The sequence below is a fragment of the Falco peregrinus genome, unplaced genomic scaffold, assembly GCF_023634155.1.
Source record: "Falco peregrinus isolate bFalPer1 unplaced genomic scaffold, bFalPer1.pri scaffold_40, whole genome shotgun sequence".
In the NCBI taxonomy this organism is placed as follows: domain Eukaryota; kingdom Metazoa; phylum Chordata; class Aves; order Falconiformes; family Falconidae; genus Falco; species Falco peregrinus.
The window spans coordinates 126,051-153,356 of record NW_026599607.1 but is presented as its reverse complement, the minus strand read 5'-3'; the positions used below and the strand labels follow the sequence as shown (position 1 = coordinate 153,356).

At 49.6% G+C, this 27,306-nt stretch overlaps 1 protein-coding gene across 1 annotated transcript; it reads left to right on the top strand.

Annotated features, from left to right (window-relative positions):
• Positions 1-12,485: 12,485 nt before the first annotated feature.
• LOC129783412 (uncharacterized) lies at positions 12,486-14,726 on the top strand. The gene is made up of 2 exons (XM_055793391.1): positions 12,486-12,758; positions 13,500-14,726. Exon 2 carries the CDS (start codon positions 13,503-13,505, stop codon positions 14,724-14,726), a length of 1,224 nt encoding a protein of 407 aa, XP_055649366.1. The 5' UTR covers positions 12,486-12,758; positions 13,500-13,502.
• Positions 14,727-27,306: the final 12,580 nt, after the last annotated feature.

Here is a 27,306-nt window from a genome sequence, read left to right as displayed (position 1 = left end):
CTATGAAATTGTGGAGTCTCTGATGCCCAGGCACGTGGGGAAGGAGAGCAGCAGAGCACAGCCCAGGGCAGGAGGGAAGGAGAACCTGGCCTGCTGAGGGCACTGGCAGGTGGGATCCCATGGGGGCAGGGCCCTGAGAGCATCCCTAGGCCTTCCTGGCCCTGACCAGCCTCACCTGGGGCCTCCACCCAAAGCTTTGTCCATGGCTTCGGGGGGCCATTGAAGCCAGGCAAGAGATTCAGCCCCAGCATGATCTATGCCGTAGGTGTGCAGGTCACCTTAGAGAGGCGTGTGGGTCTCCTTAGGGTCACAACAACAGGCACAGCTTTGCCTGCCCATGGACCTTGTTGGTTCGGAATGTCAGCATCACTTCCCAGCATATTCTGAATGGGGTTTGCCAAAGATATGAAACCGTGGCCCTCCAAGTCCTGGGGACTTTCTGTTGCCTCCCTTCCTTCCTCAACTCCCTCCGAATTATACACATCTTCCTTGCTGTCAAGGCTTGTCTCTGGCCAAAAGCCCAGCAGCCACCCAGCCGCTCCCTCCCCCCTTCCCTCCACAGTCAGGGCCCAAAAATGAACACAGTCACGGACAGGGGGTCTAACGAGGGATGAGCGTGGGGACACAATCACTTCCCGCACTCTCTTGGCAAGGCACTTCTTCGTACGCTCCAGGGCACTGCTGGCTGCCTCTGCTACCAGGTCACGGGGTGGGATTGTGTTTTGCCTTCTGTCCCCCAGCACCAGCAGGGCCTTTTCTGCACAGACACTGCCCAGCCAGGCAGGTCCCAGGCCCTGCAGCTGCAGGGTGTTAGTCCATGCGAGGGAGGTGCAGGCTCTGCCCTTGGTCCGTCCTGCATCTGTGCAGCTCCTGACAGGGCGGCCACCCCACCTGCCAGGGTTCCCCTCCGTGGCATCCCTAGGGCACAGGGATGGTCCTCTCAGTTTGGTGCCACCGACAGACACTGTGAGAGTTGCCTCCACTGGATTATCTTTACAGCTCTTAAACTGTAATCAGGAGAGTCCCCTGTGCTGCCCACACTGCCCCAGTATGTCCCAGTGGCCTCCAGGTGGGGTGTGAGCCCTTCCCCACTGCTCTCTCAGCCTGACCATCCAGCTGGTGTTTTACTCATCTCTTTCTGTTCGCACCCAGAGTGTCATGGACTTGCTTGGGCAGAAGAACGGTGATGAAGACCATGAGAAGAATTTTGTAAAGCTGAGGGAAATGACATCCACTGTGGAGCTCCTCACGCACAACTGCAGGCTGTCAGGTTGGTGAGGCAGGAGTTACCCTTGGAAAATCCACCTGGACAGTTACCCGCTCAGGTGCCAGAAATGTCACTCAAGGCGACTCTAACTGGTGGCACACCCCTCACCATGGGGGTTTGAGCAGCCTGTGGTTCCCCGAGCTGCACTTATGGACTCCTTCCAAGACAGATGCAACACTTACTTGTCCTTTCTCACAAGTGATCTCTGCCAATTCAAGGAGCTTTCAAAAGCGATACCTCAAGGAAATATTGATTTTATACCAGAACTTCACCATTATTATTAGTTATACTACGCCCTTATTTTCTCTCATCTTTAACATATTTGCACCTGAGCAGGAGACAGTGACGGCTTCTGAAGTCATCTTTTCAGCAGACTGTCTCAGCAAAGGCTCTTTCAGTTATTCACCTGTTTTCTCCTCCCTTTACTCTTTGGTCTTTTCGGTACCTCTCACCTGTGCTGCTGTTTTTACTTCAGGAAGGAAAAGCTTGCATGTCTTCCTGCAGCCGAACTGTCTCCTTACCCAACTCTCCCCTTGTGTTTAGATCTATATTTCTGTATCTAGCACCTAAAAGATTTCTCATGAGAGTGTCCCTTGCGGAAAGGCACTTCATCAGAGACAGCTTGGACTCGGCATATGCTTGTGGAGGGTGTTGGCTATTTATGCCACTTGATCATTCTTCACATTGCTTGCAGATTTGAATAATTCTTCTGTACCGGTGTGCAGCCAGTCCTCTAAGGCAAATTGGTGGGGATGGTGCAGAGGAGCTGCAGCACCCACCTGCAGAATTGAGGGGAGAGGTCTGACGTAAGGAGAAGGGATGTGAGTCCCAGGGGACAATGAGAAAAAGGGTGGTCATGGGGACAGTCAGAGCAAGGTTGTCCATCCGGTGTCAGACCTCAAAGAACTGCGTTTCCTACCAGTCCAGATATCCTGAGGAGATCCTCTGCATCATTATCACTTGGAGATTGCTGCTAGAACCTCCTCTCTAACCTAAAAAGTAGCAAAATATAACCTATGAAATAAAAAATACTTATTTTGAAGTGCACTTTGAAATCCTCTCTCTTACCTACATGAATGGAACAGATTCAATTAGCTGCACAGGTCTTCAAGACTTGAAGGAAATGAGAAAAGCAAATACCTCATTAGGGCCTTGGGGGCTCCTGCCATGAACCTGAGCTACTGAGAGCAGACTGAACCAACCACTGAAGGAATGTAAGTCAGAAGCAGCACTGAAAATACCTTCAAACATTGATGGGTCCCGCTGAGGGCCATTGCTGACAAAGCGTCCCCATGGACTCGTTAGAGTAGCTAATTAGAGGCCAGAACTGCAGGTAGGCAAAGGTACTGTGTCGGTGGCTGTAATGCTGCAAAACACATTTAGATTTTTTTATGAAGCAGAAAGACCAAGCCCTGACCCCCAGGCTCTTGGAGGGCAGAACATAAGAGCCTCCAAATCGAGTTCTATGTCACAGGCCTTGGTGGGAGAGGCAGCTGCCATTGCCAGGGGGACAGAGGCCTCAGCCCCCAGTTGGGCCATTCAGCCTCGCTGCAGCCCTGGGCCATCTCCACTGCAAGTTGCCCTACACTGTCCATGTGGCACCTCTTTCCACTCTGGGGGTTGGCATCTTCCTTGCTTTCCCACCCAGCCCTCACACCTGCATTTTCCTGACTTTTCTGAAGTTTCTCCCCTCATCCCTGCTTCTTCCTTGAGACTTAAAGCCATGGGACAATCCAGGCTGCCTCTGGGTGAACTCTGGCATCAGAGGGCAACCCTCCGAGGGACATTTCTTTTTCCTCACATCCAATCTTACCCTTCCAAGCAGCACTTTGCGGAGGTTTTCTCTTCCTGTCGCTATCAGGAATCACTCCCTTATCTCTTTACACCCCCCTTCAAGCAGGTGCATGCTATTACTGTGGTGCCCTGAGGCTCCACTTTGCCAGTATCAAGAAGCCCAGGACCTTCAGTCTCTCTCCACAGGCACCAAACTCAATCCAGGCAGGTATCCTCCACAGCCTCTCCACTTTTCCCCCATTCCTCCAGAATGAGAAACCTCAAAGCCCAGGCACAGATAACCTGGATGTGGCCACAACAGTGCTGTGTCAAGGGGGATGATGCTGAGTCAAGGGGGATGATGAATCCCTTGTCTGGGTGGCCACCTATGGTGAAAACCTCCAAAGAATCACCAAAGGAGGACAGTCAATGGCCAGGGAGGAAAGGGAAAGGAGAGGTGAGCTGCTTGCATGGGAGGATACAGGGGTGGTCAAGGAGGAGCAATTGTGCGTGGGAAAGGAGGGAAAAGTTGGGAAAGGGTGAAGAATAGGAGTCCATAGGAACCAGCCAAGCAGCCCTGCATCTGAGCAGCAAAGCTTGGAGTGGGAAAAGAACATCGCAGGTCATCTGACCAACTTTCTGATTGGCTTCAACAGCCGCTGGAAACCTGAGTGATTTCCCTGCCATCATGAAGGCAAGATCCATGGTGGATGGAGATCCAGAGTCATTCATGCTGGAAGGGACCTCCGGAGGTGTCCAGGCCTACATGCTGCTCAGAGAACGATCAGTTACGGGGTTGAAGCAAGTAGCTCAGGCTTTCCTTCAAGTGGGGCTTGAAAAGCTCCAAGGATGGACATGGCACAAGCTCTGTGGGACATCTGCTCCACTGCTTGACTGTTCTTCATGGGGAAGGACATTGTCTTCCCTTGCTTCAGCTGATGCCCATTGGCCCCCACACTCCCATCATGCACAACAGGCAAGAACCTGGCTGCCTTTTCTTGCTGATATGGCCCAAGAAGATATGGGAAGGCTGTTATTAGGTGTCCCCAAAGCCTCCTCTTCTCCTGGCTTTGCACCTTTCAAATAAGGCCCATGGCATCCTGGGCTGCATTAGGAAGAGCACTGCCCAAGGGTTGGTGGAGGTGATCTTTCCTCTCTACTCAGCCCTGCTACAGTTTGTCTTGTTGACTTGCTCTTGAATTCTACTTTACCAGTGTCACCCATACTTGACAGAAAGGTGCTGTCCACATTTTTCACCATTCCTGCCTTGTCTTTTGTTCAAAACAAGTCCAGCAAAGCATTTGTGCCATGTTGGTCAGGGATCATTGCAGCGAATGAAGAGACGGGACGCAGGGTGATACAAGCAAATGTCAATTTATTGTACAGAAGCACGAGTTTATATACACTTTCAGAAGCTGCGCGTTTTAAAAAGATTGGTTCTTGAAGCTGCACGTTTTAAACAGTTGGTTCCTGAAGCTGCGCGTTTTAAACAGATTGGTTCTTGAAGCTAAGCCTTGCATACTAGGCAATCCCCGATTGGTGGTTAACTACCAGCAATTAACAGCAAGGTGTTACCCTTCCTTCACGGCATCCGTCCCCCACTCCCCTGTGCTCTCTCAGCATGGCTCATCATGTTAGTTTTTGTGTCTATTCACACTCCTTGTCTTCCCAGGGTTAGTGACCTACAAGCTCGAGCACATTCCCTTCAGCTAACTGATTGCCACGCATGGTCCTGATTTCCAGCCCGCTCCTGCAGATCATCTTCCAGTTTCCCTTCAACCAAGGCCTTCAAGTAAAGGTCCCTTTCTCTAGCGGTCTAAAGGAGATGTCGTTCTCCTTCTAACCTTCATCAGGAGGTTGAGAGAATCTGAGCAGAAGCCCTTTGCACATGGAGGAGTTAGTGATGAGTGCCACAGAAAACCTGAGCAGGCCTGTGCTGTGCTCCACGTACCTCTTGGCCTTCAGGCTGAGCTGTGCTGAGTGTGTCCCTGGGTTGCAGAACAAGCCATATTGGAAGAAGAAATCTGCAGGAAGCTGCTGGTGAATGGCCAACCGCACGCCCTTACCTTTGTCTGAGGCTGCAGTTACCAACTCCCAAGTGAACATCTCCTCTTAGAACACGAGAAGTGATGACTAGAATGGGTTTCCCTGGCAGAAAACACTTCAAGAGCTGACAGGAGTGGTGTGGGATAACCCTTCTGCAGGCAGGATCTGCACAACTTGCTGCACCACTCTCCCAACGCTGGAAACTCCGTGTTCCCGGCCTCGGAAGGGACGGCATACAGCTGACACGATTGTCTCTGTGTGTAGAGAGTTGGCTCTAGCCAAGGCCAATTGAAATGACACTTTGTCTCAGAGTCCAAGTGCCTTTCTTACTGCAGCCATAACCAGCTGGGCTGCTGATGGCCAATCCCCCAAGGAAACTGGAGACTCCAGGGACCTCAAACTCGCCTTCATGGCCACGTGCCTCCTATGAGCTTCTCAGATGTAATGGGTGTCATAATGATAGCCCAGATCATCAGCCTGCTTGTGGCCTCGGTTACTCCTTGGTCAGCGGTTCCTGAATTGGAGAAGGCAGTGATAAAGAGATGCACAGCAATGGAAGAGATGGCCAAGGACCCTGCAGGTGCCATGAAGGCTTTGCAGGAAGAAGTGTGAGAAATAGCCCCTATAGCTGTGCAAAATGGAATGGCGTTAGATATGAAGGTGGTGTCTGAAGGCAGAGTCTGTGCTGTTCTTAATACCAGTTGTTGCATATACGTAGATCAAAGTGGGAGAAATTCTACAGATATATGTGTAAAAAAAATTTGGACACATCCTATTATTTGTCGTGAGTTCCAGAAAGTTTGCACCTTCTATGAAATTGAAGACATTTGGAATAGCCTGACGTCCTGGTTTCCTGATTTACAGCTATGGATTAAGAAGTTCATCTCCGGATACCTTTCTCCTCCTTCTCTTTGATCGCTCCAATCCATTTTACCTATGTAGCTTGTGCTTTAAGGTTCAGAGAGGAAAATTTGGACTGTCTTTCAGTAGTGTCTCTAATATTCCCTATGGGCAACTCTTCAGTAGTGGCAATAGACCTCATGGGGATTTGCTTGAACTAACAATTATACAGCTGAGAAATGTATTTTTTATTTATTAATTTCTATCCCACTCCCCCCCCCACACACACACGATAATTAATCCCTCTTTTATTCCTGCTTACACCCTGTTCTCTAAGAAAAGCAGGCAATAATTACTGCCAAGAATTTGCTATATTCAGCTGCAGAGTTGGTTGAAGATCTGATGTAAAGTGATGTAAGTCTCATGGGGCTGAAGACAAAAATATTGAGGCTGGAGAGCTGGGGAGCAAGGCTGTCCACGCAGTGATTAGCTCCAGGGACTGCTTTTCCTACTTGTCCGCACCTCCTCAGGAGACACTGTGCATCAATAGTAATTGGAAAAGCCTTCTATCCTTTCCCCAAAGTGCTCATTACCTGCCTTTCTCTTTCACTGTACGGCTGAAACTTATCTCATTAAGTGTAGGAGCCAAACTTGAAGACCAGATGTCCCTGATGGAGGAGACAGGGCTCGTCAGGGCGTTCTCCCTCGTCATGAGCCCAGGGTGTCTGTGGTGCTCTGGACTTCAGGTGTTCAGAGGAGCCTGAAGAAACCTCTCAAGATCACCAAGTCCGGAGCAAAGCCCACAGTCCCTGGAAGCGTTAATGGGCCCCACTGAGGGCCATGGCTGAGAAAGCCGCCCCATGGCCTTGTTAGAGCCCGTCCTTGGGGGCTGTGAGTGCAGGAAGGCAAAGGCGCTGTGCAGGCAGCTCTGCTGCTGAGCAAAGCCTTGGCTTGCTTGATGAAGCAGAAAGGCCAAGCCGTGACCTGCAGCCTGTGGGGAGGTTGGTGCTGTCCCTCACAGAGGGCTCAGGGCTCTTGCTGGGGACCATGGAAGGTGGGCATCCAATGCCCAGTGAAGGACAGCAATGGCACAGCGACTTCCAGCTTCCCCATGGGGCTGCAAGGAGGCAACGATGCCCCCGTGCCGTGAGGACATCATGTCTTGACATGACCCTCAGAGGCAGAGACAGCTGCCACAGCCAAGGGGACACAGACCTGGGTTCTACTGGTGCCTTCCAGCCTTGACAGCACCCTTTGCCCTCTCCACCACAGGCTGTCCTACATGGTTGGAGCCCTGCCCCTGTTGCCCTGCAGGCTGTAGGCACCATCTCGCTGCCCTGCCTTGCTCTCACCCCAACATTGCCATACCTTCGCTGAGGTACCTCCACTCTCACCGGCTGTTCCTTGAAACACAAACCATGGGCTGATCCAGGCTCCCTCTGGCTGAGCTCTGGCACCGCAGCAGGACCCTTGCAGTGACAGTTCCTCCTCCCGATAGCCACTCTCCATTTGCAACATTACACTTTGTGAAATCTTTTCCCCTCTCCTCTTTCTTCCCACTACCCAGAAAGGCTTTACCACCTCAGGAACTGCCTTCCAAGCAGGGAACATAACTCAATAGCTATTTTTGGTGGTCTTTCCCCTCAAAAAAGTGAAGTCACCTCCACATGGTCTTCTAAACCACATGGCTGCTGCTGGCCTTTTAGCTTCTCCCAGAGACGTGACCAAGCCACATGCCTGCTGCTGTCCTCTCATGTCCACAGGCAAAATGGACATGACAGCCTGTACCCCAGCCCTTCTCCTGGATGGGGCCTATGGGGTCCCTTGGCAGAGGGACTGTCCCAGCCACGTTCCTGATGCTGGCCTGTCACCTCCAGAGACAGAACTGACCTCACAGGCCCCTTCACAGCCAGGCATGTCCTCCTGCATGAGGAGTTCCTGAGAATCAGCTGTCCTCCTCATAACACACCCCTCTGTCACCCTCATTCTAACCCATGACCTGGCCACAGAAAAGCAGCCTTGTTTCTTTCAGATTTTTCAAATGCATTTCCCACAAGCCATTTGAGTGGAGAAACATTCTTCACATGAACTTCCGTAGTTGTGTTGACATACACATGATATATGATCTTTCATATATATGGCTTTTTTTTCCAGGTTGGACTGACCGCTGGAGATCATCGAATCCAGCCCTCCAACTGAGGCAGGGTCAGCTAGAGCAACTTGCTCAGTAACTGGTCTAGGTAGGCTTGCAATATCATAGAAGCATAGGAACAGAGAATCATTTAGGTTGAAAAAGACCTTAATGATAATCAAATCCAACCGTTACCACAGGACGGCCAATCCCATCACTAAATCATGTCCCGAAGCACTGCATCTATGTACTTTTGAAACACCTCCAGGGCTGGTGATTCCACCAGCTCCCTGGACAGCCTGTTCCAATGCCTGACCATCCTTGCAGTGAAGATGTTTTTCCTCATATCCAATCTAAAGCTCTCTTGGTGTAAATTGAGGCATATTCCTCTTGTTCTGTCGCTTCTTACCTGGGAGAAGAGACCTACCCCACCTTTCAGGTCTACAACCCAACCTTTCAAGTCTACAACATCCTTTCAGGCAGAAAGATCCCCCCTGTGGTTCCTCTTCTCCACACTGTACAACCTAAGTCCCCTCAGGTGCTCTTCAACAGTGCAGGGCTCCAGACCCTTCACCACCTTTGTTGCCCTTCTCTGGACATACTAAAACACCTCAACATTACTGCTGAAGTGAGGGGCCCCAAATGGAAACACAGTGTTCAAGGTGTGGCTTCAGCAGTGCCGAGTACAGGGGGTCCATCACTGCCCTGGTCCTGCTGGCCACACTGTTTCTGATAGCAGACACGATGATATGGGCCTTCTTGGCCACCCGGGCACACTGCTGGCTCATGTTCAACCATCTGTCAACCCGCACCCTCAGGGTACTTCCCCACCAGGCTGCCTTCCAGCCACTCTGGCCCAAGCCTGTAGCGTTGTGGGGGGCTGTTGTGACCCACGTACAGAACTGGCACTTCTCCTGGTTGAACTTCATACAACTGGACTCATCCAAATGATCCAACCCGTGCAGATCCCTCTGCAGAGGTTTACTGCCCTCATGGAGATCAAGACTGCCACCCAATTTGGTGTTGTATGCAAACTCACTGAGGGTGCACTCAAGCCAGATCATTAATAAAGTTCTGAAGCAGGACTGGCCCCAACACTGAGCCCTGGGGAACACCACTCCTTATGGGCCGTCGTCACCCGAATTCACTTCATTTACTCCCCCTCTTGGGGCTTGGCTGTCCAGCCAGCTCGAACCCAGCGTGGAGAACACCCACCGAAGCCATGAGCAGCCAGTTTCTCCAGGAGAATCCAGTGGGAGATGCAGCCAAAAGGCTTTCCTAAGGTCCAGTTAGACAGCATCCACAGCCTTTCCCTCATCCACTAGGCAGGTCACCTTGTCCCAGCAGGAGATCAGATTCATCAAGCAGGACCTGCCTTTCATACATCCATGCTGGCTGGTCCTGACCTCCTGGTTATCCCGAACCTCCCTCCTACCCTTCTTGTAGGTGGGCAGCACGTGACTAACATTCAGCCTTCTTGGACCTCCCCAGTTAGCCAGCACTGTTGAAAGTCATCGCTGTGGTGAGGCAATAGAGAAACAGACCAATGATTTTCAGAGTGTCCCTGCCTCACGGGATGTCCATGGTCAAGGACACAATCAAAAGCACAGAGGGGCTGAGCTGGGCTCTGTGAGCGCTGGCAGGGAAGAGCCCTGGGGCCAGAGAAAGAGCTGCTGGCAGGGACAGCTGCAGGCAGCAGAGCCCTGGGCAGGGACGGGGGGAGATGCTGAGGGGGACCCTGATGCAGGGCAGATAGGGGCACCTCCTGGCCATGGTCTGCCGTGCAGGTGCCTTCCCTGAGCAACACACCTCTGCTCTCCTCTCCCACCCAGCACAGCCTTTAGACCGTTGGTTCCATGTGTTTCAACACCTCCTGGTCCAGCAGAGCAGCAGGAGGGATGAAGTGCATCTCTCCTGCTGCCACGGTGCCATTTCTCGCTGAGCACAGCCTGAGGGTGACTGTCCTGCACTGCTGCTGTGTGGGAGGTGGTGTGCCGGGCTGGGGAAGGGGAAGGAGTTCCCGAGTGTCCCTTTGTCTCTCTCCTGGCCTTGCTCAGATGCTATTGGCATTGCAGACAGGCTCTCTGGCAATAGGGGTTTCAGCTGCCGGCTCAGGCGCAGACCTTGTGGGTCCTCCTGTGCAGACATGTCCTCAGCAAGGAGGTGTCCCAGCTTTCCCCAAACCTGTGATGCTGTGGGCAATGCAGTCTGTGAGGCTGGGGAAGGAGCTGAGTCTCCTGCAAGAACTTGCCATGGTCAAGACACCTGACTACCTACTTCGGGTGTCCACCCAAGCTGTATGTGCCTGCCAGGGCACACAGTGAGCCCTGGGTGTCCTTGGATAGCAGTGTGGTGCTGAGCCTTCGGTAAGGGATGAGGCATTCTGTTCTCTGCAGTGGATCCCTCTGCTCTCAGCAGTGCCTGGCTGCTTGTCAGGGTAACATGGCAGTGTGATCACTCTCCATCTAAGAAAGGAGCAATTGCCGGGCAGCTGGGAAGGAGAGGGATGGAGAGAGCAGAGTCCCTGCCTCTGCCCTCAGGCACAGACAGTGCCCTTGCCTCTCAGCACTCACTCTGCTCTCCCTGAGCACAGCACAAAGCCCTCCTGACCTGACTCTGGCCATGGCCGTTGCTCAGCACGGGCAGAGCCGATGCTGACAGGCCCTTCTGCGCTGGGAGCAGTTTGGGCTGAGCCAGTGCAAGGCCAGGACTGGCCCCTGCCCCCACGGTTCCCATGAAGCCCCTGCTGCAGAGCAGGGCTCACTGCTGGGCAGCCAGCGGGCACAGCCCCTGCTCCTCACAGCACACTCGGCCAGCACTCAGCACAGCTCCAGCCACGGCTCGGAAGGGAGCTCTCCTAGGAACGGCAGAGGGGGGAACATGGGGCAGCGGGGGCGCATCTAGGAGAAACGGCTTTCACTTGGCTCACAGAATTATCCTCTGACTTCTTGCTATCTTTCCTCCTTGAGCAGGTTCCCATGCCCAGAGGCAGCAGATGTCCAACAGCAGCTCCATCACCCAGTTCCTCCTCCTGGCATTGGCAGACACGCGGGAGCTGCAGCTCTTGCACTTCTGGCTCTCCCTGGGCATCTACCTGGCCTCCCTCATGGCCAACGGCCTCATCATCACTGCTGTAGTATGTGACCACCACCTGCACACCCCCATGTACTTCTTCCTCCTCAACCTCTCCCTCCTCGACCTGGGCTCCATCTCCACCACTCTCCCCAAAGCCATGGCCAACTCCCTCTGGGACACCAGGGACATCTCCTACTCAGGATGTGCTGCACAGCTCTTCCTGATTGTCTTTTTCCTTTCAGCGGAGTGTTCTCTCCTCACCGTCATGGCCTATGACCGCTCCGTGGCCATCTGCCAGCCCCTGCACTACGGGACCCTGCTGGGCAGCAGAGCTTGTGTCCACATGGCAGCAGCTGCCTGGGCCAGTGGGTTTCTCTATGCTGCGCTGCACACGGCCAATACACTGTCACTGCCGCTCTGCCACGGCAATGCCCTGGGACAGGTCTTCTGTGAAATCCCACAGATCCTCAAGCTCTCCTGCTCACACACCTACCTCAGGGAAGTGGGGCTAATTGTGGCTGGTGCCTCTTTATTCTTTGGGTGTTTTGTTTTCGTTGTTCTGTCTTACATGAAGACCCTGGGAGGATAAGGAGGGTGAATAGATAACAACCAACAGAATGAGTCTGGCCGAGAAAAGGTAAGAAGATGAGGAACAGATGGTGCCAAGGGGAAGTAACACTTTGCTGTTAATTGATGAGTGTAAAAATTTACTTAAAGTGTCCTTTGTTTGTAGTTAACCAAACAGGGATTGCCTGGTATGTAATGCTTAGCTTAAGTGAGAGAGAGGGGGGGGGTAAGAGATAGGGTAGAGTTTAACGATTATGATAGTTTGCTTAGCTGTTTAGGGTAAAGTTGTAAGATTTAACGATTGTAATAGTCTGCTTAGCTGTTTAGGGTAAAAGTTGTAAAGTTTAATGACTATGATAGTCTGTTTAGCTGTTTGCCAAATCTTACACGGTTTGCTTGGGTGCTGTGACAAGGTGTACGGGAGTAAAGGGCTTCGTGACCATGTAAGTCCAGCTTTATGACCATATAAGTCCAAAGAAAGATTACAGGCTTGCAAGAACAAGCCAAAGCCGGTTCTGCGGTTTGGACAAAGAGCAGGACGTTACTGAGCCTGCGCCAGGTGTGGGGGCAACTAGCGGTCACGAGGAAGACTCACCTGCCTTCATCCTCAGGACCCCTGACGACCACCACCAGGGGACACTGCGCAAACTCAGTTGAGAGAAAAATATGGAAATGACTCGCAGAGCTAATTTTAATACAAAGCGGGGATAGGTAATGCATATGTATAGGCGTATTACGACATAGTTATGAATATGTAATGAGTTGCCTTATAAAATCGCGCAAGTTTTCGCACCAGGCGCGCACGATTTTTGGCAGGACTACCCCCGTGCTGCCCAGCGCTGATTAAACATACCTACTTTACAATCTTACGGATTGTGGAGTCCGTTTTCCGCGCGTCAGTTTTGGCGAGCCAGCCAGGAGGATCTCCACTCGGCTGCGGGACCGACTGCGGAGCGGACGCTCCTAGGCGCGCCCCGAGCGTTTTGCTCGGAGGAGTCTCCGCTGCCGGCCGATCACCGCGGGAGTGGACAACAGCCTCTTGGAGCTGCGGATTTAACGGTATGTTTAACAAAGGGACTTGAGCGTACGCATATTCGGACTGCTGATAAATCATGCAGAGACGTCTGGCGTGCAGCATAGTGCCCGTTGGTTAGGTACCTATTGGGTTTGGGACTGTAATTGAGAAACTCGCTGGCCGATAGAGCGGCCGGTAGCGATCTCGGGGATAGATCGACTGAGTTTAAGGTAACTGCTGTATCCTGTTGTTGGGAGCCAGGACAAACAGGAGAGGGGTAAGCGGGCCTCTTGTAATTCACAAGATATTTGCAGCTGCTAAAAGGTTGTTAACTGGAGCGATGCTGTGTTAAATTTCTCTTGGTATTGATTTTGGTTATGGCAATAAGACATTTGGAATAGACTATCGATTTGAATTTGTCGAACCATAGTGTTTGTGTAAAGTGATGTGTGTGTGATTTTCTCTGAGTGCATGGACGTCCGTGAGAGTGGAATTGAGTGAGAATAAGTGAGAGTGTGGCTGATAGGCGTAGAAAGAGAGAATTTAAAAGTCAGTTTGAATCCCTTAAGAGTATATTGAAAATGGGTAACACCCAAGGAGGGATACTGAAAAAGAGTCCTCTGGGTTGTATACTCGCCCATTGGAAGGATATTGTAGGGAAGGGAAGCACAGAAAGCAAAAAGACCCTCATTAAATATTGTAATCAGTGGTGGCCATTGTATAAGTTAGAGGGCGAAGTTAAGTGGCCGTTTAATGGAACATTGGATTATAATACTTTGTTACAGCTTATGCTGTTCTTGAGAAGAGAAGGGAAATGGGATGAAGTATCATATGCAGATATGTTTTTCACTCTGCGAAACCATCCGGAGTGGCAAAGGGACTGTGGGATAATACCCCCACAGGACCCTATGGTACGCGCATTGGAGCGGGAAAATAAGGAGGGTAGAAGTAAATTGAAAAGATGCTGTTCTTCCTGCAGCATTGGGCAGAGGTGTACAAAGGCAGACAAGGTTCACCAAGCCCCAGAACAGGACTTAGATGACTTGTTTAAACCTCCCCCCCGGGCACGGGACAAGGATGCGGATTCGGAAGGAGCTTTTAATCCTCCTGATAGCCCTGTATCTTCCCACACTCGGCAGAAGTCTGCCCTGACTATTTTACAAGCACCCCTCCAAGAGGCGGTGGGGCCAGACGGTGGAACAATGCTAATTAAAGTGCCTTTCTCCACTGCTGATTTGGGAGAGTGGAGAAAGATTGCAAAGGATTATAGAAGAGACCCGATAAGTGTAACCAGGCAGTTCCAATTTATCGTGAAACAACACAATCCCGATTGGAACGATATACAATTATTATTGGAGTATTTGACTGAAACTGAAAAACAGCTAGTTTTGAAAACAGCAGGAAATCTGGCTGAAGACTATTATAAAATTACAGGAGGGGATGTTAAGGAATATTTCCCCCTCCAAGACCCAAAGTGGGATGCTAATAGATCGGCACATATGCAAAGATTACGGGAATATCAGGAATGGATTGTGAAGGGAATGGAGAAAGCAATTACCAAAACTATAAACTGGTCAGCTTTATATGCAGTTAAGCAAACTCCTTCTGAGTCCCTGTCTGAGTTCCTGGATAGGCTGAGGGATGTGATGCGCCGTAACACGCCGCTGGACCCTGGGTCTGAGGTAGGGATCCAGCAATTAATTTCTTTATTCCTGGGTCAATCTACAGGGGACATAAGGCGAAAACTTCAAAAGCTGCGTTCTACAGAAGGTAGAAACTTAGAGATATTGTTGGATGAAGCGTGGAGGGTGTTTAGTAATAGAGAGGAAGAATATCGGCAGGGACAAAGGAAATTGATAGCTGCCATCAAGAAAAAGGGGAACGGAGAGGTGGTAGGCGAGATTCGTCTCGATTGGAAAGGGATCAGTGTGCTATGTGCAGGGGCTTTGGTCATTGGAAAAGGGAATGTCCTAGAAACAAGGAAGGGGGTCGAAAAACCTCGGCGAACGTGAAGATAGCCAAAGTGATAGAAGACTGACGGGAACCTGGGGAATCTACCCTAGCGGATCCACTGGTTATAATTAAGCTAGGGGAAAAGCAGCAGCAAGTGGAGTTTTTGATAGATACAGGAGCGACATATTCGGTTTTGAATCAAGCCTTAATGCCTTTAGGAGATGATTACATTGTAGTCCAGGGAGCAACTGGCCAAAGTGAAAAGGCGTATTTTTGCAAACCTTTAAAGTATAAATTGGGAAAGCAATGGGGTATCCACAAGTTTTTATATATGCCCAACTCCCCAAAGGCACTTTTGGGGAGAGATTTGTTGGAACAATTAAGAGCAAAGATCACGTTTGAGAAAGGGGAAATTACTTTGGAGGTAAAGGATCAACGATATACACAGGCATTAAGTCTAGTCCTAACTAGTCTCCCCTCAGAAGGGAAAATCAATGAGGAAATTCTGAACCAAGTGTATCCAGGAGTCTGGGCTACTGATGTGCCTGGAAGAGCGAAAAATGCTCCACCTGTTGAAGTTAAGATAAAGGAAGGTCAACGACCGGTAAGAATTAAACAATATCCTCTAAAGAAAGAGGACAGGGAAGGAATCCGGCCGGTGATAGAAAAATTTTTGCAGCTCGGACTATTAAAGGAATGTGAGTCTGAATTCAATACTCCTATATTACCTATTCGGAAGTCCGATGGGTCATATAGGGTGGTTCAAGACTTGCGTGCAGTGAACAGGATTACTGAGGATCTCTACCCAGTCGTGGCAAACCCGTATACCCTACTGACTGCATTGGCACCTGAATTAATCTGGTTTACTGTTCTAGATTTAAAGGATGCTTTCTTTTGCCTCCCTCTCCACGAAGCCAGTCAAAAGTTGTTTGCATTCCAGTGGGAAAATCCTAAAAGTGGTCGAAGGACCCAGCTCACTTGGACGGTGTTGCCGCAAGGATTTAAGAATAGTCCTACCATTTTTGGCAATCAGCTTGCGAGAGACCTGGAATCCTGGGAAGCCCCATCCGAGAAAGGAAAATTGTTGCAGTACTTGGATGACATCCTGATCGCTACCAACACAGAGGAAGATTGTATGGAGTGGATGGTGAGTCTGTTGAATTTCTTAGGGCTTCAAGGATATAGGGTGTCCAAGAAGAAGGCCCAGGTAATGCAGCGTAAAGTGAATTATTTGCGCTATGAGATCAGTGCGGGACAAAGAACTTTGGGACAGGCCCGCAAAGAGGTGATATGCCAAACTAAAAAACCCCAGACGGTAAAGGAATTGCGAACCTTTCTGGGAATGACAGGGTGGTGTCGATTGTGGATCTACAATTATGGACTGCTTGTTAAGCCATTATATGCACTGACAGCGACTGAACAGAAACACCTCGAATGGGATAAAAGAGGCTGAACAAGCTTTTGAACAACTACAGAAGGCCCTGATGTCAGCCCCGGCCTTAGGACTCCTGGATGTGGGTAAGCCGTTTCTCCTTTTTTCTCACGAGAAACAGGGCATTGCCCTAGGAATATTGGCACAGGAGCTAGGTCCGTACCGTCGGGCAGTTGGCTACCTCTCTAAACAGTTAGACGTGACTGCAAAGGGCTGGCCTGGATGCCTAAGGGCGGTTGCGGCTGTGATACTAAATATACAGGAAGCCCGAAAATTCACCCTGGGCCAGAAAATGACCGTTTTTGTGTCCCATACAGTGTCGGCAGTATTGGAAGCAAAGGGTGGACACTGGCTATCTCCACAAAGGTTCCTGCGATATCAAGCTGTAATAGTGGAACAGGATGATGTGGAAATCGTGGTTACTAACATTGCCAACCCAGCTTCTTTTCTCAGCGGAAACACAGGAGAACCAGTGCATCATGACTGCTTAGAAACTATTGAAGCGACATACGCAAGTCGCCCAGACTTAAAGGATAGCCCCATAGAAAACGGGGAAAACTGGTTCACAGACGGGAGCAGCTATGTCCTGAATGGCAATCGGCACGCAGGATACGCCATCACCACCAGTCAAGAGGTAATAGAGTCAGGACCTTTGTCCATGAACACCTCCGCACAAAAGGCAGAAATAATTGCCCTAACTCGAGCCCTGGAACTGGCTCAGAGCAAAACTGTAAACATTTACACAGACTCAAAATATGCCTTTGGAGTTGTACACGCACATGGAGCAATTTGGAAAGAAAGAGGTTTATTGAACTCCCAAGGGAAAAATATCAAACATGCAGAAGAAATTCTGAAGTTACTAGAAGCTGTCCAACTCCCTGAGAAAGTGGCAATTATGCATATTAAGGCACACCAGAAAGCGAGCTCAGATTTGGAAAAAGGGAATGAACTGGCGGACAGAGAGGCAAAAAAAGTGGCCAAAACGAAAATAAAAGTAGCAGGGGCTTTAATCCCCGATAGACATATTTCCCTACAAGATAAACCAAAATACACTAGTGTTATAAATTGAGACCACAACGGATCATAATCCAATTAAAATTTTATTAATTATAGCAAGTAGAATATGAGCAAAAACAGCGCTGGACGACAGGGGAGTCTGCGCTCCGCCAACTGCCGTCCTGAGCAGTTCAAACAGTCCCTTTTTATACATCTTTACTCCCGTGTTCATGAGGTAGTGGAGGTACCCTGCGCATGCTTCAGTTGTTGTTAGGGGGTCGTTTTCTGCCTTCTGGTGGTCGTTGAGGCCGAAGTAAGAAGTCTTCCTCCTTTGTCCCATAGTTGACCCCTCACTCATATGTCCTTATATGGGGTAGTTTGTCCTGTTTCTGTCGGTTCCTGGACATCTGGTGGTTATCTTATCTTGCACAAGTGGTATCTTGTGGCTATTTATATCTTTTGCTGTCTGACCTTTACATTGGGCTTAACATAAATCTTAATAAACAATACCCTAGTCCATAGTTTCTCACAGAGGGATATTGTAGGACAGGGTGGTACCGAAAATAGAAGGAAGTTGATTAAATATTGTAATCAGTGGTGGCCTTTGTATAAATTGGAGAGTGATGCGAAATGGCCTCAGGAGGGAGGAACGTTAGATTATAACACTCTCCTGCAATTAATGTTGTTTCTGAGGAGAGAAGGAAAATGGGACGAAGTATCATATGCAGACATGTTCTTCGTCCTCCAGGACAAACCCGAGTGGCAAAAGGACTGTGGATTAGTACCCCCTCGGGATCCTGTGGTACTAGCACTAGAAAGAGTGCGGGATTAACATCACCTGATCTTTGATGATGGCTCTAGAAAAGGATAAGGAAAAAAACCTGAGACCTAAACTAGAAAGATGTTCTTGTTGAAATTTTTGTATTAAAAAGCTCAGGTTGTGGTTCCTTCTGTGGAGCAACCAGAATGAAACACGTTGTAAGATAAAAACTTGTACTAATGTATGTAAAACCTGAGGCGGGGGGGTGGGGGTGGTGGAGAATCAAAGACCCTGTGAAAGTGTTGAAGTGTTGGGGTGAGTTTGTACAAACCCCCGTACCCCCTCGAAGGTGCGACTGAATCATGCTGGGACGCATGGCAGGGTGTTTGCTGTTTGCCTGCGAAGGCTGATATGTAAGAACACAGACTTAGAGCAACAAGGAGCAGATTTGCATTCAGGGTCAGAAAGAGTTAAAACAGAAGTGCTGTAGCAGAGGCAGGCTTGTGTAACCTGCAGAGCACGAAGAGCATCTCCTGCCCCGAACCCTTCTGATGGTGGGGAGGAGGGGTTGCTCTTGCTGACAATTGAGCAGAAGGACCTGACAATGTCACCCCAATTGCTGCAGCATTTGCAGTACAACGGGACCGGTAACGGCCCCTCTAGGGCAGGGAATGGGTATGAGGTGGAATTTTAGTGAATACAAAACCAACTTATTTGTTAAACTTCAGTAAAAAAAAATAATTTGTTACAGTTGTGGGAGCTGCTGGCCACCAGGAAAACATCCTGAAACCTTTAAAGTACAAACTAAAAAAACAAATAAGAATGCCAAATTCACTAAAATCTTTGTTGGGATGAGATTTATTAGAACATCTAGACGTTTAAAGAAGGGGAAATGAAATTAAAAGTTAAGTATGATCAAGTAATTGAAATATTGAGCTTATCTTTAATTCAGCAGAAAAGAGGAAAAGAGGACCTCCCTGAAGTAAGAGAAATTTTTAACCAGGTGTATCTGAAAATAAATTCCAGGAAAGGTGAAAAATGCTTTACCTGATACAGTAAAATGATAAGGGGGAGGCTTGCCCAGTTCAGATAAAAACAATATCCCTTGGTCAGCAAGGCTGTGGGGATATTGGCAGAAAAAGTGAAATAAAATACACTCTGTAGTAGTTCTACTAATGTAAATCTGTGTGTTTTGCCATGACAGTGACTTGTTATGGGATGTGCAGATGAAACTGCATTGACAACGAAGTACAAGGAATAAGGTTGGTCAGGTGCCTCCTACCATAGTCAAGGGCAAGACTGGGTTGGCCTCTGTGTTTGCCACCAAGAAGAATCTTGAGCTCCGCTGCTGGCTGCAACCCAGTAGGCGTTGAGCGGTGGGAACATGTGCCATGCCAGACCTTGATGTGAGGAATGGCCCCCGCTGTTATAAGAGGGTCATCCAGGAAGGAAGAACATAAGGTGGCCCATTGAGGCACTGATTTGGAAATTGGAAACCGCCTGGCCGACCATGAGGCCAGACAAGTAACAGAGGAGGTAGGAAAGGAGGAATTATCCTTAATACCAGATGATAAAAGCCAAACTGTAAGTACAGATCAGGAGCCAAACTATTCTAAAGAAAACTTAAAGGTAATTCAGGACATGAATGATAAAATAAAAACAAATAAGTGGACTTATTTAAGGGATGGTCGTATAGTGGTACCATCCAATTTAATATGGACCACAGCCCTATCATTAATAAGACGCATTGGGGAGCTGATACTTTATATGAAAGTCTAAATCAGAAATTGATTGGGGGAAACTTGTATACTGTAATAAAACAGGTGACTCAACAATGTGAAATGTGTTTACACAATAATCCCAATACAGCAAATAAAATAAAACTAGGGAACATTAGTAGAGGAAATTATCCAGGACAACAGTGGCAGGATGATTTTCCGAACTCCCAAGAAAAGGGGGGTACCAATATTTATTAGTTATGTCTGATATGTTTTCAGGCTGGCCAAAAACCTTTCCTTGTCGAACAAATAAAGCAAGAGAGGTAACGAAGGGATTGTTAAATGAAATTATCCCCCGCTTTGGGGTTCCGGCAACAATCTCTTCCAATAGAGACTCACAATTTTGTGCCAAAATAGTACAACAAGTGAGTACAGTATTGGGAATAGATTGGCAATTACATACTCCGTATTACTTCAGTGTTCTGTTTGGTGCTGTCGAAGAATGATCAGAAAGCATAATGATCAGAGAGCGTAATGATAGTTTTTAGAACAGGGGGGATTGAATAATGAGCTACGTACAATGAGTGATGAACGGTATACTACTTTTTTAGAAAATGATGTGCTTATATATAATTATTCAAAGCTGGGAGGTGTTCAAGGACCCTTATTGTCAACATGATGAATACACCAAGACCCTTAAGTGTCAGCACCACCGATGTACTAGACACAAGGTCCTTCGATTTGTTATCTTTATAAGGGCCATCTGGTCCTAAGTTTCTGGTGTGTATATAACGCTACCTAAACAAGGAATTTGAATCATGCTCATTAGTCTATCGAGGAACAGAGTCTGCGCAGAAACAAGAAGGTAAAAAAGGTTCACTGGAGGAAGACTCCTGATCTTCATCCTGAAGACCCCCAGATGACCACTCCTCAAGGACATTGCGCAGGATCGAAATATGTAAATGAATTCCCGGAATTTTAATGAATATGTAAATGATTTCCTGATGGAAACCATAATTGGTGGGATACTCTCTTTGGCTGGTCACCTTCTGCAACAGGAATCCTTAACGCTATGGTACACCCCATTGTGATCTTACTGATCAGTTTAGGAATTTCCTTAATACTAACCATTACGTTATATTTGTGGGTTTGGAGAATGTTTAAAAGGGTAACGCTTATGTATGATGCTTTATATCATTCGGGAAGACTGCTCAAGTAAAAGAATTTACTTAGTTTGATAGAAAAGGGGGGACTGATATGGAGAAATAGCGTGAAATGGGGACAATGGACATCGATTGTGATTGTCTATGTCTGCTCAAGGAATGCGGGTATGGTGACTAGTCATGGGTGCGGTGTCTGGTCACATAGGCACACAGCCTTGAGGAGACGCCTACAGTTTTGAGGAGACGCCTGCCCTTCTTCCTCTAACAAAGGGGCTATTTTAAAAAAGAATGAGAAAAGGATGAGAGATATTCCAATGCTATTTAGAGGGAGGGAGTGCTAAGTCTCCTTGCTGAAGAAGATCGGATGGTCACAAGAACATGAATCACCTACAAACCTGCAAGACCACCACATTCCAGGCAACGGACTGATAAGCTAACTAACATACGAAGCGAGAGTAAGCGGGTTTAGGTAACGAACATGTATAGGCATTAATTGAATATTCATTTGTTTTATTGTATAAATGCGAGATGGTTCGAACATGTATAGGCATTAATTGAATATTCATTTGTTTTATTGTATAAATGTGAGATGGTTCGTCACTTCGGGCATGCACGCTTGTGGAGGAGCGATCCCCTGTGCATCTGCACGCAATAAACATACCTACTTTATAACTTTCGAGTTATAGAGTCCAATTCCGCACGTCAGTACGATGTAATGAAATAATGATTTAAACAGAGTAGGCATTTGCAGTAGAAATACCATCTTGGATGTAAGTCAGTGACCTGTTTTGCCTCTCCGCAGCATTACCTTTCATGTTCGTTGTTGGAGGGAAATCTGTCGTGCCAGAGGTATCAGCCCAGGAGAGAGGGGAGGCTGCTGCAGCCCCCCCCCGGCTCCGGCCAAGGAAGTGTGTTCCAGTGGGCACACGCGTGCCGAGCGGGCATGCCCGCCACACACACGTGTGCATGCAGGTAGGGTCAGCGCTGTGTACACACCCGCACAGGCAGGCAGAGGCAGCCCCCAGCCCCTGGTGCCTGTAAGCACGCCGCAGGGGGCTGCGCTTTTCCAGCGCCGGGTGGGCACCGGGGCCCGGGGGGCAGCGATCTCGCTCGGGCTCTCGGCAGCGGAGCTCGGCAGCAGCCCGGGCTGCGAGAGGGGGGCGGCTCGGGGGGCGCGGGGCCACCCGGGGCGGGGGGACACCCCTCCCGGCCGGCGGGCGGTCCGGCACCGGTGCCGCGGGCTGGAGCGACCCCGCCCGCCCCTCCGTCGGGGCCAGCCGGCGGCTGGAAGCCGGTGGCCGCCCCCCGCCCCCCCGCGCCGCGGTGCGCTCGCTGCGGGGTGCGCCGGCGGGGCCGCTGTGCCCGGGCCGCAGAGCCCGCACGGCAGCCGGGGAGGGCTCCGCCGTCCCCCCCCGCCCTGCCCGGGGGCGGCTGCGGGAGCGGCGCGGGCGAGCCGGGGGAGCTGCGGGTGACGGGCGCCCCCCCGAGCGGCTGCGGAGGACGGGCACGACCGCGGCAGAGGCCGCGAGTGCGGCGTGAAGGTGCCGGTCAGCCGGAGCCGCCTCCCGCGGGGGGCCCGGGCTCGCTGCCGGGTCTCCGCGCGGTCAGGGCTGTCGCTGCCGAGGTTCGAGACGTTTCGCCGCCGCCCCTCGGCCCGACACGCTCCTGCGACGGCGGCGCTGGCCGTGCCCGGCTCGGGGCAGGCGTTTGCCAGCCGGAGACCGGACCCCTTCTCCGGGAGAGGCCGGAGCGAGGCGGCGAGCGCCGGGGAGCGCGCAGGGAAGGGAGCGGGCAGCCCTGCGCAGGGGGCGAACCCGGGGGCTGCGCCGCGGCTCCGCACTCGCGGCTCCGCCTCAGCCGCCGGCAGCCCCCGCAGAGCCACCCCCGGCCCCGCACCGCGCCGCGCCGCAGGCAGCCCCCGGCGCCCCGGGAAGCGTTGCGGACCGACGGCTTGCACGTAGGTGGTCAGCACAAGGCAGCTCTGCGCCTTAAGTGGCAGCGTAGAGGAAAGATGTGTCTGCAGCGAAGCACAGCAGAGGGTCCAGAGGACAGCGCGTGTCGCAGGCGCTTGGCAGCACACGGCCTCGGGAGGGGGAACAGACGCCATGGGGCAAGCTGGGGCACAAGGTAAGCTCAAGGAGAACCAGTTGGTTAATGGGACCAAACAGAAATTACTTGAACTGTGCATGAACACTTGAGTGAAAGTAAAGACCGCTGTGCCTTTAAATGGGGACGAGGCTCGTAAGACCCAGTGAGGATCAAGTGTGACTAAAGGTCATCGTAAACGGTTTTTCCAGGTGTATAAAGCATCTTCCTGTTGCAAAGAGCTGTGCTAGCTTTGTGGGTTTGCCCCCCAGCTCCCGTCCCCGCAGACACGCGTACCTGGTCCCTCGGCCGTGCGGGTGCTCGATCCGTTGCGCGGCGGGCGATGGGATCCGGCCGTTGGACGGAAGCATCAGGTCCCGAGGAGACGGTCGCTGCCAGCCCCGGCCGGGCTCGGCGCTCGGAGGGGCTGCGCGACGTCCCGGTGCGGCAGCGGCCCTTCCCGGGGCTCGCCCCCCGTCTGGTCTTAGGTGAACATATTCACCTAAGAATATGTTCAAACGTAGCTTGAGATATGCTGCTCATCACGTCAAGAAAAATGTCTAGCTTAGTATCAAACTAGCTAAAGTGCAGTCACTGGGGGATATCTTGGTGCTTGTAAACTTTAATTTAAAGAGTGCTACGAGGCTGGATTACCTGATAACCAGTACAATTGGAACAGCAGTATAAACCCTCTTTTTTGAAGGAAGACTGTAGGTCATTTTGAACAGCATAGAATCATAGAATCATTTAGGTTGGAAAAGCCCTTTAAGATCATTGAGTCCAACCGTTAACCTAACGCTGCCAAGCCCACCACTAAACTGTGTCCCTGAGCACCACATCTACACATCTTTGAAGTGCCTCCAGGGATGGTGAGGCCACCCTGAAACTTCCCTGGGCAGCTGGTTCCAGGCCTTGACAACCCTTTCAGTGAAGAATTTTTTCCTAATGTCCAATCTAAACCTCCCCTGGGGCAACTTGAGGCCATTTCCTCTTGTCCTATCCCTTGTATCCTTGTTGGATCTGGTAGAAATGATCCCCAAATGGCAGTGTGTAAAGGATTAATTTAAATTCCAGATTCCGGTTGCCTGGCATTAGCAAAAATAAAGCTCTTGTGTTATTTCTCTTAACAGTTAAAAATTAGATGCAGGAAAAATAAAGAGAAACACTTTAAGTTCTGAATTTCCCCCCCCCCCCCGCCCCTCCATTTACATTTTGGTAAGACAGAACTAATTTGCTCTCCTATCTGCTGTGCATCCTGCTGCTGAACTAATCTTTTCTATGCCCTAGCTTGTTATTAGCCTTGCTTGCTTATTACTGAAAGATTTACTTTCGAGGACTCCTTTTAATTCCATTTGCTACTACGCTGCCTTTTGTCTTAAATGTTATTTTTTTGTGGCGTCCTTTGAAAGATTCTTGGCCTTTTCTAACCTGGGACAAATTTATAGTAGCCTGATCTAGTTTTCCTAATCACGAATGATCTTTCCAGCCGGATATGTTCTTTGTCTTCTTGCTAACACGATTCAGGACACATTCTGTTTTAGTGCCCTTACCCTTGAGCCATTGTGCTGGGATTTAGTGGATTGACCCAAACTCTAGTAGATTTTTCTTGAGGCTTTTCTGTGTCGCTTTGCACAGCACTCATAAGATACCTGCTGTCAAAGTGCATGCATTTTAGTAATAACACCTTGGCATTGTTAAAGTAAGTATGTTTAAATTTTCCTTTGGCCGACTTACCTGTTTTAATTCCTTAAGTATTCAGGTTTCTTCTGAGACAGGTCGAGGAAAGGAGCACTTGTTCTTTACAGAGGATGAAACAGCAGAAATAAATGTGTAAATAGGCATGACCATTAGGCCGTTAGGGGTGTTTCTATGGGTATGCCTGCTATGCCCAGAATGGTGTAAGAACAGTAATCCACTTTGCAGATTTGGCTGTATGACCATATCACTATGTTTAGAGGTGCAGGCATCAATAGATGCAAGTGTTTTCACAGAATTAAGAAAACCATCTTGTCCATGCAGTCCAGCCATAAATGATGCACAGAAAAAAAAATGATAGAAAAAAAAAATATGTCTTTTCAGACCCATATGAGTTGTAAGAAACTATGGACAAGGGTATTGTTTATTAAGATTTATGTTAAGCCCAATGTAAAGATTAGGCAACAAAAGATAAGATAACCGCCAGGTGTCCAGGATGCCGCTTGTGAAAGATAAGATAACGCCAGGTGTCCAGGATGCTGCTTGTGAAAGATAAGATAACCGCCAGGTGTCCAGGATGCCGCTTGTGAAAGATAAGATAACCACCAGGTGTCCAGGATGCTGCTTGTGAAAGATAAGATAACCGCCAGGTGTCCAGGATGCCGCTTGTGAAAGATAAGTTAACCGCCAGGTGTCCAGGATGCCGCTTGTGAAAGATAAGATAACCGCCAGGTGTCCAGGATGCCGCTTGTGAAAGATAAGATAATGCCAGGTGTCCAGGATGCCGACAGAAACAGGACAGACAACCCCATATAAGGACATATGAGTGAAGGGTCAACACCTCCACTACCTCATGAACACGAAAGTAAAAAAAGTATAAAAAGGGACTGTTTGAACTGCTCAGGACGGCAGTTGGTGAAGCACAGACTCCCCTGCCGTCCAGCGCTGTCTTTGCTCGTATTCTACTTGCTGTAATTAATAAAAATTTTAATTGGATTATGATCCATTGTGGTCTCAATTTATAACAATTCTGGTGCCGTGACTCGGATAAGGAACGGTGGGCTTTGGTCCTCCGGGGAGGCGCCCCGCGACATTTCGCGGCCCCGCGACCAACAGCTTACTCCAACCTTACCGACGAACCTAAATTCTAGAATAATGAGCAAAGGAGAAACCGGTAAAATCCCATAAAAATTCTGTGCACGGGAGTCCGGACGAAGACGCAGGACGCGTAAGTATATTGCGAATTTGTTCGCGGGTTTGCCGTTCGGGCGGGATTGGGTTTCCTGGAATATAACGAGTGAGAGGTTCGATATACTGAACCAAGCGAGTGCGGACTCTTAAGTACTGCGTTTCCCATCTCCCGCGAGGGACTGGGCCAGGAACAAGGGGAGCGAGTGAGTGTATGTTTGTGGATATTCCAGAAGATGGGGGCGAAGGGCAGCAAGCCTTCGACTCCCATGGGAAGGGTACCCACTGTACCTAAGAATACCCCTCTGGCATATATCTTAGACAATTGGAGATATTTCCCTGGAACTCTAGGGAAAGATAAGCAGAAGATGATAGAATATTGTACTAAGATATGGGGAGGGAAGAAAATTTCTAAAAATGTCTTTTGGCCAGTCTATGGGTCAGAAGAAGATTGGGTAAGACAGCAATTAAACCTCTGGGTTAATAATAAAAAACCCCTTAACCCGGAGGAGAGTCGATATGCGCAAGTGTGGCTAGAAAGACCGGGAGCTAGACTTTACCCACTGAATGAAATGAAAACTAAACAAAAGAAAAAGCAGGAAGAGTTGGACGAAACCCTTCTAACCCCCCCTCCTTACATACCTCCTCCTGCTCCCGCAGAGGTCCCCAGAGCGCCCACTCCCCCACCAGAGTCGGAACAAGGGTCTCCCCCTCTTCCTAGACACGTAACTAGAAGTCAGAAAGGGGCAGCTCAGATGTACCCCCTAAGGGAAATACCCATGGGGGGACCTCAACCTGTGATCGGATATATTTCCGTACCCCTAAACTCGGCTGACCTACGAGATTTTAAAAGAACCGAGATGGGAAACTTAATTGAGGACCCACTCGGAGTGGCAGAAAGATTAAATCAATTTTTGGGACCAAACCTTTATACTTGGGATGAGATGCAATCTATCCTTGGTCAATTATTTACTACCGAGGAAAGAGATATGATTAGACGAGCAGGAATGAGACTGTGGGATGCTCAGCATGCCCAGGGACCCCAAGCAGATATTAAATGGCCACTCCAAAGACCTAACTGGGATAATCAGGATCCAGTGCATAGAACTCATATGCAGGACCTGAGAACTATAGTAATCCAGGGGATTAGGGAAGCAGTACCCCGTGGCCAGAATATCAATAAAGCATTTAATGAAATGCAAAAGAAAGATGAAAGCCCTACTGAGTGGCTGGAACGACTGAGGAAAGCCCTTCAGCTGTACTCTGGGGTAAATCCAGACGACCCTTTAGGGCAAGCGCTCCTCAAAACTCAGTTTGTGGCAAAATCATGGGAAGATATCAGAAAGAAGATTGAAAAGTTAGAAGACTGGCAGAATAGAGGGTTGGATGAATTATTGAGGGAAGCTCAGAAAGTCTACGTAAGGCGGGAAGAAGAGAGCAGCAAGCGACAAGTAAAAATGATGGTAGCAGCGGTCAGAGAGGATCGCAAAGGGCGAACTGGTGAACACAGAACTGCTGGAACGAAACAAGGGAACGTAGTAGTAAAGAAGGAACAGAGATGTTGTTTTTACTGTGGAAAAAGGGGACATATAAAACAGAATT

What these genes read in the sequence shown, in the direction of transcription:
- LOC129783412 (XM_055793391.1), top strand. Translation starts at nt 13,503, where the DNA reads ATGCTGTTCTTGAGAAGAGAAGGGAAATGGGATGAAGTATCATATGCA.